The 12770-nt window shown below is 47.6% G+C and overlaps 1 protein-coding gene across 7 annotated transcripts; it reads right to left on the reverse strand.

Moving 5' to 3' along the window:
• Positions 1–995: 995 nt before the first annotated feature.
• On the reverse strand, positions 996–12707 carry otud4 (OTU deubiquitinase 4). 7 transcript variants are annotated; one of them, XM_052081600.1, is made up of 19 exons: positions 12324–12707; positions 11614–11697; positions 9969–10019; positions 9811–9857; positions 9661–9733; positions 8957–9038; positions 8605–8783; positions 8378–8480; positions 8232–8296; positions 8046–8146; positions 6905–7002; positions 6694–6829; positions 6502–6631; positions 6105–6375; positions 5558–5998; positions 5438–5478; positions 3904–4270; positions 3096–3145; positions 996–1783 (listed from the first exon to the last, which is right to left on the reverse strand). In XM_052081600.1, the coding sequence occupies exons 1-19, from the start codon at positions 12435–12437 to the stop codon at positions 1472–1474; spliced, it is 2745 nt and encodes a 914-aa protein (XP_051937560.1). In that variant the 5' UTR covers positions 12438–12707; the 3' UTR covers positions 996–1471. The 7 variants fall into 7 exon arrangements, with proteins under 7 accessions (XP_051937560.1, XP_051937551.1, XP_051937592.1 ...); XM_052081591.1 differs by having other exon boundaries at positions 6105–6426; positions 6694–6805; positions 12324–12706; XM_052081632.1 differs by having other exon boundaries at positions 4120–4270; positions 6105–6426; positions 12324–12706.
• Between the last annotated feature and the right edge of the window lie 63 nt (positions 12708–12770).

Genomic DNA, 12770 nt, shown 5'->3' on the forward strand with positions numbered 1-12770 from the left:
CAACAAGATTAAGATTAGGAAAACCTTTATTAGTCTCGCAATGGAGAAATTCCAGATTCACAGCAGCAAATTATGAAAGGAAGAAGTAGAACAACAAAAAAATAGGAGCTGCTGGAAAGGCAGCCACTCTCGCGGCGCCATTTTGAAGTCAAAATAACAAAAATAACACAAGACAACACATAGGACAGAGACAGTCGTGCAATCTTCACCACTTTTCTGCATACACTTTGTTGTCTGAAGCAGTTATAGATGAAAGAGGAGAGGATCAAAGTGTCCTTTCACCAGTGGATCAGAGACATCATGCTGAAAAACACGAAGCTGTAGCGTCCATTGACGAAAAGAGATTAGTTCACTTCTCCTGTACCCACATAATCCGCTTCAAACTCCAAGCCGCGACTCCCAGCTCCAAATCCGCATCGGCACTCCGCGCCAACGCTCCAAGTTAGGTTTTCCCTCTGCGAGCCGCTATGACAGTGAGATCACAAATATATTACTTGCACACAAGAAATGAATTGGTTACTAATTTTGAAATGAGTCAATTATAATAGTTTGTTCTATTATTTTTCAAGCGAGTGTAAACAGGGTCACAAAATTATTGCAAAATCTCAACATTATTGATTACACGTGTCAATTTGACATTTCGGTACAGTTTTTAGCAAGTTGACACATGATTTGCTTTCACGGGCCACATAAAATGACCTGGCGGGCCGGAACTGGCCCTGGGCCTTGAGTTTTGACACCGGTGGCTTCAGCCTTTCACGCACCCTGCAACCTGATAACAAACTGTCCCCTGGAGTAACGGCTGTCCCTCAAAGGGTTAACGTATTAATGTGTGGCGATTGCTACAGATCTGCTTTACTCAAACAAAGCAGTTAAAAACATTTGCGACATTCTGCCAGCCTTGCATTTTTTTTAAACAAACAACAACACTTTTCCGCGATAGTGCGCAATACTGTGTATCTGTAAATAGCCTTTTTGGGGAAGGGGCGGTGTTCTGGTTAGTCGTAGTTTGGAGTTACAGGTCAGGTGACTCATGTAAAAACCTGTCATGGGTGCTTTAACGCGGAAACCAAGAGGTCATTAAAATCAGATCATTGCTGCACAACCGGTTGGGGCAAACAGGAAGCACCGTTCAATGAGGCCTGAAGCCATATTTGATTTCACTGTTGCCAATCTTTTTGCTCACGATGTCACTGTTCATTCATCAATTCTTTTCCAAAACATATTGTATGTAAAAAAGAAAAAAAAATACACAATAGGATCTGTTGACTGTTTATTGCTCTCAGCCACTGCTGAGTTGAATTTTGCCTTGGGGTAAAAAGCCCATTTGGTTACATTGCTCATGAAAAAGCGCTGCATGACAAATCGATTGTACTCTTTTTGCATTGAAAGCCATGTCGTAAAATAAAGCGCGCAATGCTGTGGATTAATTAGAAGTGACTGACTTGAAATCAAGAGATTTCAACTTTGATCAGCAAGCATCATCACCACAAGCGGAACCAGCAACATCCCCGGGAGGATAAGATAAAGAGACGACAAGAGACAAGCTGCAGTTTAGACATCTTTGTTGGGTCGAGTGCATCAGAAGTAGTTGCCAGTTTCTCGTCCACGCCGCCTCCTGTAGCCTCCTCGCCCGGCGGGCCGCCGTCCCCCGTAGTTTCTGCTCGGCGCTGGCCGCAAACCAGATGACTCGTCGGCCTCGTCGGTGTTGCAACCCACTGACGGGCGACGATGAGGAGGCCCCACGTGACCTCCCGCAGGGATGTGAGCCAAAGGGACTGTTCTTCCCTTCCCGAAAAAGGGAAATGTGTACATTTGTTCATTTGAACCACAAGTGACAATTGAAAATCAACTGAAACGGTGCCATCAAAAGGGAGAATGGGACAAGGGAAACGTTTCGTTAGCCAAATTTCATTATTTCCCCAAGGGTTTTTCTTTTTAAATACCGCGCAAGCAATAAATTTCTTGACGTTTGCTAAATTGTTTTTGCTTTGCTATATATTTCAGTTATATTTAACTTTATAATAAATTTGCATTTTGTCTTTCAACTTATATATTCATTCAAATCATTATTTTATTCTTTTTTTCCCCCCCCGACATCATGCAGGGCTTCAGAGTTAATTTTGCAGTGGCTGATATGAAATAAGAAGTCACCAGAAACATGATTTAAAAAAAAAAGTTTCTTATCCAAACTATAACGTCCGAGACCGAATAGCTGAGAACCATTGGGGAATTACGCGATGAGGCTAACAATTTAAATTATGCACATGATTCTTAGTGTTGAATAAATCCAAAATTAAATCAAACAACTGTAACAAAGCGGAAAAAAAAAATAAATGAATCGTGGTCCGATCAGCCGAGGGCGGGGACAATACATCAAAATGTGATCGTCTACTCAAAAATTGTCCTCACAATAATGTTCCACTGGTCTCAACACAGAATTCGAATTAATATTACATTTGTGCAATCTGAACAAAGCAGCAAAATCCACTCATTTTTAACCAAACTTATGGGGCGGCCATTTTGCCGTTAAGTGAAAATGACATCACAGTTGCTCAGGGCCCTGGCAACGCCCATTCACAACTCACCCGTTTCCTGAGTTGGGTCATGTGACGTTCGCAAGGTGAGCCGTGACTAGTCACCGCCTGAGCCCAAAGCAACTGTTCTGTCATTTTCAGCGAGTGGCAAAACGGCTATCCCGAGATGGATTAAAATAATTTAACGATGAGTCCAGTTCAGTATAACTGTGTAGCTTATGCGGTCGTCAACGTCAGTGGTCAGTCAGTCCTTAGCTGCCTTATAATACAAGTGGCTTTGCTTTTAGAAATGGCTTACCTTCCAGCACCATTAACTCATTCACTCCCAAAGACGTTTTTAAACGTCTTTTCAGACTTGTTCTAAAATCGGCTGGTACTGAATGAGTTAAACCCCAAACTCAAGTTTCTTGCCCCCTCATCATTGCCACACCCCCACAAACAACCCACTTTCCCCAATAGCACCCGCACCAACACGTACACAGACAAGGGAAAGAGCTTAAAGACGAGACAGTGTGGGGTGTCCCCCTGAAAAGAAGTGTGACAAAAGACATACAGTACCAGTGCTGGGGTGATGTCAGGCCGAGGCATCGCGTTCATGCCCTCCTCCCCTGAAGACAGACAAGAATCTTGTAACTTACAGGTTGTGTGCGTCGACATAAATTGAAAACATACCACTCCTAAAAAAAGTTATGAATATTGGGGAAACTGCAGGATGAACCTACAATGCACCAGATCCCTTGAGGCCGTATCTCACTGAACAGAAAATATTTGCAAATGTGTGTGCATGTAGTGAATGCTTTTTTTTTTTTTCCGTCAGGGTTTGTTCAAGGTCGCCAAGATGTTTGCTAACAATGTCAATGGTCTCAAACACTTTTTCTTGTCGCATTTCAACATGTTCAAAATTTGACAGCGATAAGAAAAACTGCAATCATTATTAGTGTTTTGGAACATCTTTGCAACATTGAACGTATCCTCCCCCCCCCCAAAAATGTCATTACATGCCCATACACTTGCTGCAGAGTCAGATAAGGTATTTACACATAAACTTCCATTGGCCTTCTTGAAAACTGCCCATTAAGTTCAACCTGGAAAGATGACGGTGCATTTGAGATTCCTCCTGAGTTTTGGCCCAAAAAGCAGAATGCAGTGATGCCTTGAGAGGAACTTAATTTGTTCCGTGACCACGCTGGAATCTCAAAACATCCCACCGCATTGAGATGAACTGATTAATTAATCAGTTTTAGCCTCCCCTCAAAAATCATTTTTGTAAACGAGAATCTCCCAAAAAACATACGTCAGGTCACTTGTATGTCAAGGCAACACTGCAGCTCTTACTTTTTATGAGTACAGACGAGTATGTTGGTACCCATATTATATGCAAGTGCCGCGTTGGCTGGAAAAGCTTGAAGAAAGCCTCTGTGGGGAAGACTGCCGTGGGGGTCCGGCGGGTACGATGGCAACACGGCACACTGTGGACTCTGCGCGCCGGATCCTTCCGTCGGATGCCGTTGCCCCGGCGACGCTTGATACGACTGCCCGTGGGGTGTGGGCCACGTGTCGTCGTAGCCCTTAGCGGGCTCACCTGGTTGCGTGGCAACTGCCCCGGTGGGACATGCGGGCTGCAGGGGGCCATCGGGAGGAATGTGGGGCGGGTGGATTCGGGGCTGCATGATGTGGGCCTGCTGGAGCGGGAGCAGGTACAGGTAGGGCATGTAGAAGGGCCAGGTGTATGCCTGAAACACAACAAGCATCTGCATTCAAAAATTGGGTGGTGACGTAAATGGCACATTTGGCAATAATGCCGTCTATTATGTTTTTGGACCAGAGCGATAGAGTAGTGTCAGTGGGTGGAATTTGGGTGTAGCCGTTACCTTTAATTCATTGATCGCCCTTTAAAAAAAAAAACATTATTAGTGGTCCTTGCATGCACCTCGTGCAACGTCGGAAGCGCCTACTTTGGGGGCAATTTGTCAGTATTCCTGAAAAGGAATAATTGTTCGATAATGTCAAATCTTGCGTTTATTGACAAAAAGATTCGTTGGGTAAGGTGCTGGCGCATACTTGATTGACATGTGTGGAGGCCACACCCATTTGTGCTCGCATGCTAGTTAATACGATCGTGAAGGTGATTGGTTTTGAATAATTGAAGAACGTTATCAACATGGTTTTCCCCGATTGTGTGCGTGTTTATGGGCGGCCCGGTAGGCCAGTGGTTAGCACGTCGGCTTCACAGTGCAGAGGTACCGGGTTCGATTCCAGCTCCGGCCTCCCTGTGTGGAGCTTGCATGTTCTCCCCGGGCTTGCGTGGGTTTTCTCCGGGTGCTCCATTTCCTCCCACATTCCAAAAACATGCATGGCAGGCTGATTGGACGCTAAATTGTCCCCAAGTGTGAGTGTGGGTGTGGATGGTTGTTCGTCTCTGTGTGCCCTGCGATTGGCTGGCAACCGATTCAGGGTGTGCCCCGCCTACTGCCCGAAGACGGCTGGGATAGGCTCCAGCACCCCCCGCAACCCTAGTGAGGATCAAGCGGCTTGGAAGATGATAAATGGGCTAAAGTGTTCCTATTGTTCGCTCTGATGATAAAGGACACCTGTTGTTGTATAGTGCCTGCGTGGGTTTTCTCCGGGTGCTCCGGTTTCCTCCCACATTCCAAAAACATGCGTGGCAGGCTGATTGAACACTCTAAATTGTCCCGAGGTGTGAGTGTGAGTGCGAATGGTTGTTCGTTTCTGTGTGCCCTGCGATTGGGTGGCAACCGATTCAGGGTGTCCCCCGCCTACTGCCCGGAGACGGCTGGGATAGGCTCCAGCACCCCCCGCGACCCTCGTGAGGATCAAGCGGTTCGGGAAATGGATGGATGGATGTGTGCATGTTTACATGCACGGTCTTGGTGCTTTACCTTCACACCCAAGTTGAAGAAAAACCTCAGGACGTTGATATCTGCGGAAGCAAAATCATCAGTCAGCGGAGTAGACTGGATGACATGATGGACTGCAACACCCAACTTGACATTCCTCACCCTGGGGGAGGTCTTCTCCTGAACTGCGGAGAGAAAATTCGGGACTTGGCAGCACATTGCCGTTCTCTCCCTGAGGGAACCCGGGGTATAGGGGGTCCTGGTAGAGGTGGTGCACGAGGATCCCTCCGGGAAGGGTCGGGGGGGAGGGTCCAAGTGGGAGAGGAGCAGCGGACAACAGCTGGGGGGAGCCGGAGGAGGGAACGGGCAAGGCCTTGTGAGCTGGTAAATTCACACTGGGATTCTGGAGCGTTGGGTTGATGAGGGGAGAAGATGGAGGCTCCAACTGGACTTGGTTCTGGCTGCGTGGAGGATCCCAAGCTTTGGTGCAGACGTCGGCCACCTGATCCTTCAATACTTGAGCGGACCTTTGATCCATAGTTGCATCACCCTGGTTGTGGAGCGCTGACACACTCTGAGCATCTCCGGCATCTGGACATTTAACTGGAAAGACAGAGAACTGTCATTGTACACTTCTCACAAAAAAAAATTTAAAAAAGTTTGGGGTACCGGTCTATCCCGATTGTATAAATAAGACCCCGTGTCTTACTTGACCTCGGAGCTGAAAGCCGGAGGGCATCGGTGACTTGAGGATGAGGAAGCCCCGGTGATGGAGACAAGGAGTTCGGATACACCGGAGGACCGGGTGAGGACAAATGGGGGCTGAAGGCCCTCGCAGCCCCTGGAGACGGCGCGATGGGAGCTATGAACGTGGGAGCTGGAACGCAAGCGGGTGCCGGGGAGGGACTTTTTGAGGACGAGACAGCGGCGCCCATCGAAGGAGACGCGTCAGTACTCTGAAGAGGTCCAGTGGCACACTTCTGTCTTTCCCAAGCAGAGGGAGAGAGTGTCTCAACATCTTCATGTGGACTCTGAAGAAGACAGATTTCATTTTCCCCTGACGAAAAAGCGTCATGCAAAGAACGACGGACGCACGGTTTGCTAACCCCGAGGGCCGGAAAGCTGAGCTCATCCCTGAGATGGAGCTCCACCAGCGCCACGTTCTTCAGCGCCTCCTCTTTGAACAAACGCTCCTCCTCAGTCAGGCCAAAAGACAAAGTGTCAGGTGCACTCCTCCTGAAGAACAGCGCCGACTTGGTACAATTCCCCGGGAGCAAATAAAGAATTTTCGCATTTACCTGTGCCGTCTCGGCTCCTCATGCGGAAGCCGCGACTTTTTCAGGCGCGCGCGTCCTCTTGGGCTCGAAGCGGACCCTCTGGGTATAGAGGAGGACTTGCCCCGAGGCCCCTCTGGAAGACAAAGCAAGCCTCTCCCTTGACATCACATCACAAGGAAAGGCCCCTTTTTTTTTCAACAGTCTCATTTGTCATTATCGAACATGCCAATACCTTGCTGTCCATTGCCAAGTCTCCCCTCCCAACGGACAGCGGCACTCCATCCTGGGCTCTCCGACGTCACAGGTCGCAGGCTCCACATAGGAACACGTCTGCCGTCGAACATGTGCAGCAGTTAGCGTGTCCACAGTGGCGCCGCGAGATACGAGTGACCACGGCATGCCAATTTTGAGGAAAAGCGAGGAGTGGTGCGGCTGAGATCATTATTGCAATGCCCGACGAATTTCTGATTAGCTTAATGCTAACAAACTATAAACGGTCTAAAAGAGGAGCATCGGTGTTGTGCTGTGACAACCCTTTAAGCAACGGATATCTGGACACAAACACCAGAGTAACAACACGTGATGTCAGAGAAAAAAAAACAAAAAAAAAACTCGGGTATACATTCATCCATCCATCCATTTTCCGAACCGCTTGATGCTCACTAGGGTCGCGGGGGGTGCTGGAGCCTATCCCAGCCGTCTTTGGGCAGTAGGCGGGGGACACCCTGAATCGGTTGCCAGCCAATCGCAGGGCACACAGACGAACAACGATCCACGCCCACACTCACACCTAGGGACAATTTAGAGCGTCCAATCAGCCTGCCATGCATGTTTTTGGAATGTGGGAGGAAACCGGCGCACCCGGAGAAAACCCACGCAGGCCCGGGGAGAACATGCAAACTCCACACAGGGAGGCCGGAGCTGGAATCGAACCTGGTACCTCTGCACTGTGAAGCTGACGTGCTAACCACTGGACTACCGGGCCGCCTTCAGGTATACATTTTGCCGTGTATATCTAAACGGCTATATTTTTAAATTCGGAAAGTTCACTCGCACACCCGTGCGTGCACTATTCTTGTGTGTGTGTGTATCTGTTCGGACTCTGCTCCCACTCATTTCCCCGGCACTCCATTTTTTCAAAGTTTAAACGCATTTCAGGCTCCTCGTCAAATTTCACCCAAAATCCAAATTTCTCAAACTTTTTGTGAGTAGTGCATTTAAAATAGTTTGGAAAAAGAAAACTCAAAACAGATAAATTCACCAATGCCAAAATATCGGGTGGTCCACAGAGCATGACATCATCGTGAACATAAAAGTGAATTACTCCCATGCATTGAAACAACATTTGTAATTTGCATTTCTGTGCAACTCACAGTTGGCCTTCCTCTTCCGTGTAGACCCTCACCAGACCATCACCGGGCGGGACTTCCTCAATGGTGGCATTGTAGCTTTTTTCAGTTTCATCCAGCCACACCTACAATAAATGAACGGCGATTTGTCTGTGCGGACATTGAAAAAGGAAAAAAAATGGAACATCTTCCAAAGTCAGCGTGCCGGACCTGACATTGTTGGCCCACAGTGTACTGCATCCCCGCAGCCATGCAATAATCCCGCTTCAGTTGCGCTGAAAGACATTTTCTTAGCGTATGTCGATTTCAACGGGAGGGGGTGGGGGGGGGGGGGGGGGAATGGACCGATGCCGTACCCTTCTTGGACTTGTGCCATACGTCATACGCAACATTTCGGTACAGACTCTCACTCAGTGACCGGCGCACACTTTCTGGCAAAACAAGGCCGCTGCCCCGCCCCTGGATTCACACAAAGTGCATTGTGAGATCAATACTCTCCACAGACAAAATATTAGCCGACATTAAATTGAGGTCCATCCCAACATTTCACCCAAAAGCCCAATCTCCCGAACTTTTGCGTCACCCTAGTCCGGCTGCCGTTGCTCCTGAACGAGTTGCCGGTGTCCGAGTCGTCGCTGCTGACGCACGGCGCCATGTTGTCGTCACTCAGCCGCTCGCCGGCTCGCCCGCTCGACTGATAGGAAGCCACGGTCTGCCGGCTCACCTGGAAGACGTCGGCGTACAGCAGCTCGTACAAGATGGCTGCCGCGCAAACACATTACGAATCACACGGGCTTGACGAATCGTCCGCTGGATCGTTTTCCGGTGAGGACAAAGTGCGTACTAGTACATCCGTGAAATTAGCTCGTACTAGTACATCCGTGAAATTAGCTCAAACGGCTATCCATAGCACGTGGACTAGATCTGGGACTCACACTGGCAGAGCGCGGCGTTCTTTATACGGCTGATGGGATAAACGCTGTCGTAGTGATTCCCGTTTAGAAAAGACAGCTGGACCTGTGGAGATGGGTGCGGGGGGGGGGGGGGGGAGTCATTTCTAGGCACACAGCACTACATCTTTTGTATATACAGGGTACAAACAGAGTACATGTTGCGGTAGGTGGCAGAAAGTGTGTGTCCCGATCGTGAGAAGAAAAAAATGCTTTAATTAATTTGCGGAGGGGGCGGCCCGGTAGTCCAGTGGTTAGCACGTGGGCTTCACAGTGCAGAGGTACCGGGTTCGATTCCAGCTCCGGCCTCCCTGTGTGGAGTTTGCATGTTCTCCCCGGTGGGTTTTCTCCGGGTGCTCCGGTTTCCTCCCACATTCCAAAAATATGCATGGCAGGCTGATTGAACGCTCTAAATTGTCCCTAGGTGTGAGTGTGAGCGCGGATGATTGTTCGTCTCTGTGTGCCCTGTGATTGGCTGGCAACCGATTCAGGGTGTCCCCCGCCTACTGCCCGAAGACAGCTGGGATAGGCTCCAGCACCCCCCGCGACCCTAGTGAGGATCAAGCGGCTCGGAAGATGAATGAATGAATAATTTGCGGAGTGAATGGCAAATGACATGTATAAGAGCCAACGACGTTCAACTCGGAGTCACGCAGAGTTATTGTGGTGAGCTGGTATGTGGCACAAACCTTCTCCTTGAACTTGTTGCCTGTGATATCTACTGGAGATTTGCCAAGCTCTTGAAAGATCACAAAGTCTCTCCTATGCACACGGGCAACAATCACTTAAAAGTTTTAATCATCTCAAAACTGGAGCAGACATACAAACTTGTGCTTTACTTGAACATGATGGCCAGCGCGTTCATCTCCACCTCGCCTGCCCACTGCTGCAAAAAAATAAAATACTGTTAGCATTAACAGAGACAAAAAAAACCAAAAAAAAAAACACCCAATCAGGTGTTCAACTTTGCTGCGTTGCGATTACGACGAAGTCTCACTTGCGGGTCCTGAAGCCGTTGCAGGTACGCTTCAAAATCGCCTTCAATAAACTTCAAACACAAACACAACATTAAATAGTTTCAGAGACGACGCCAGTGCTTCAAGTCAAGTCTATGGTTACGAACTAAAGCATGTGCCAAAGTTTGGGTACACCCAGGGTGAAGCGTATGTTCAGTTGTGCCAACAGCTATCAGGGAGTGCTTTGTGTCGTTATTTTTGTCATTTCAACATTATACCGCTGAATTTGAATTAATAACTAATAAAGTTATTAATTCAAAATCATTAAATAATAACTAGGGCAGCCCGGTGGGCCAGTGGTTAGCACGTCGGCTTCACAGTGCAGAGGTACCGGGTTCGATTCCAGCTCCGGCCTCCCTGTGTGGAGTTTGCATGTTCTCCCCGGGCCTGCGTGGGTTTTCTCCGGGTGTTCCGGTTTCCTCCCACATTCCAAAAACATGCATGGCAGGCTGATTGGACGCTCTAAACTGTCCCAAGGTGTGAGTGCGAATGGTCGTTCGTTTCTGTGTGCCCTGCGATTGGCTGGCAACCGATTCAGGGTGTCCCCCGCCTACTGCCCGAAGACAGCTGGGATAGGCTCCAGCACCCCCCGCGACCCTAATGAGGATCAAGCGGCTCGGAAGATGAATGAATGAATAAATAATAATTAATTGAGTTGTTTTGTACAGTGACCTCAAGTCTAATTGAATCCAACCTTTACAAGTCCCATATATTTTTTAATTGGAGGCATTATTCAGAATAACTACTTTCAGGTGCAATATAGTTTAACCGAATCATTAAGCAGCTTTTTAATATCCTATATTTAATTAAGCATAGTGCAAACGCTAAAAAAAAAAAAAAATTAAAAAGAATAAAATGTCTGTCATGCTGCTGTATTTTAATGTTGCCATGTTGGTACTTTGAAAGCTCCGCTGTTTTTTTGAGGTGGGTATGTGGTATAAGAAGTTTTAGAACCACAGATGACTTAATAGCAAATAGGAGTCATGTGTTGTGCACAAACACATGTAGCCAATGGAAGCACATCGCAGAAAAAAAAAAAATAAAAAATTGCATCGGCACCTTCATCCACAAGTTCCTTGGATTTCATGAACACGTGAAATGCACAAAAAACATCAACGCATCGCAGAAAAGGCCAAAACAGAGCAAAAGACACAAAATGCAACTCAACAGTATCTTTGAGCACAGCGCCATCTAATGGAGAGGATGAATCATTGCCGGCCCCAATGAAAAAAAAAATACCACAACTCAGCGCACAGCTCAAGACAATCAAGCAGCACAGCAGGCAGGTTCACAAATAGCAGCGTCCGCCACATCACTTACATTGCCAAAAAGAGATTAAAAAAACTAGTCAAAAAGGAAATAAAGTTTCAACAAGCAGCAGCAAACAAGATTTATCATGACTCGTATATTGGCAAGACAAAGTGACATAAGAAACTTTTAGGTGGGCTTTGAAAACCAACGTTTTTAATGTGCTGTTAAGTGTATAGGGTGCCCAAACCTCTGCACATGCTCAAGTTGCTTTTGGGGTAAACGTGTCAAAGCAACACCTGACTAATCTAAATAATTTTGCTCCAAGGGACTCTTAGCACAATCAAGGAGTTTCGCAGAAACTTAACATGCACTCACTGCCTCATAGATCTCTCTGTGCTGCCTCAGGAAGCGAATACACTGGGCCCGAACTTGTGCGTGAATACTTTGGCAATGAAGAACCTGAAACGAGAGCATCAGCAAAGTGGTACAACAAGGGCATTTTCTTTGTATTTCGGGAAGAACGTTGAACTGCTCTGCTTGCAAACGGTTTGCAATTCAGGGAGTGTCGTAAACGTTCCAGGAATTGACTTTCAGTTATTCCACACGGCACTTGCGCACACCTGCCTTTGAGAATACTGCACACAAGTCAGGTGAGTCTTTTCTCGACTGGTTTAAAACTAATTAGACTAAGATATGCAAAGTGTGAAGATCATGACAATAATTGAGAGAGTGGAGGTGATGCCATGGAACGTTCCCAAGGCCTCAGATTTTTTGGGTTGTGGAGGAGGGGGGGGTGATAAATGACCACAAATATTAATATTCCAGTTAAACTGAGACAAGAGCTCACGACTGGAGGTGAAAAAAAGGACTGCGTCTCATTCTTCAAACAGGAGTTTGTGTAATTTTGGGGGGGATTGCGTCACCGTAGCAACACGCTACATGGACGGGGGGCTTCGTATATGGTTTAAGCTACATTTTGCCTGACAAGCCACACGAAAAAAAATTAAGTATGAGCAATATATGCGCTACTTGGTGGCAGTTGATGGCGTCACGCGAGCCACAATGCAGAAAGATTTTGTTTGTACCTGTTCGGCCACGGCACGAAACAAGCACGACCCGTCCTTGGCGACGCGTTTCCGATGAAGTCCGACGGTGGCCAAGTAGTCGTCCATGAGCGCCTCTTCCTCGTTCGCTCGCATGTTGCCAGCGCGGTGAATGCTAACTCAGGCTACCGCTGCTATTTTCAGCAACTTGAAACGCACTAAAGACGAACACTCGCCATCGACCATACTAAAAGGTGACGCGTGCATATGACGGAGTTCACTTTTGTTTTCCAGAAAAGGGTCGCTCTTACTTCTGAACTTGCTCGTTAGCAAGGAAGTCGTGAAAACGAAAGTAACTTTCAGTTTTCTTTTGACGGACGCTCCTTACCATCAAGGTAGCATTTAAAAAGCGTCCTACTTCCGGGTTATCGCCACACATTTCCCGCCAAACGGAAAACGCGGAAGTCACTCAGCCAATCAGCACGCGAC

Source organism: Hippocampus zosterae, chromosome 1 (assembly GCF_025434085.1).
Source record: "Hippocampus zosterae strain Florida chromosome 1, ASM2543408v3, whole genome shotgun sequence".
In the NCBI taxonomy this organism is placed as follows: Eukaryota; Metazoa; Chordata; class Actinopteri; order Syngnathiformes; family Syngnathidae; genus Hippocampus; species Hippocampus zosterae.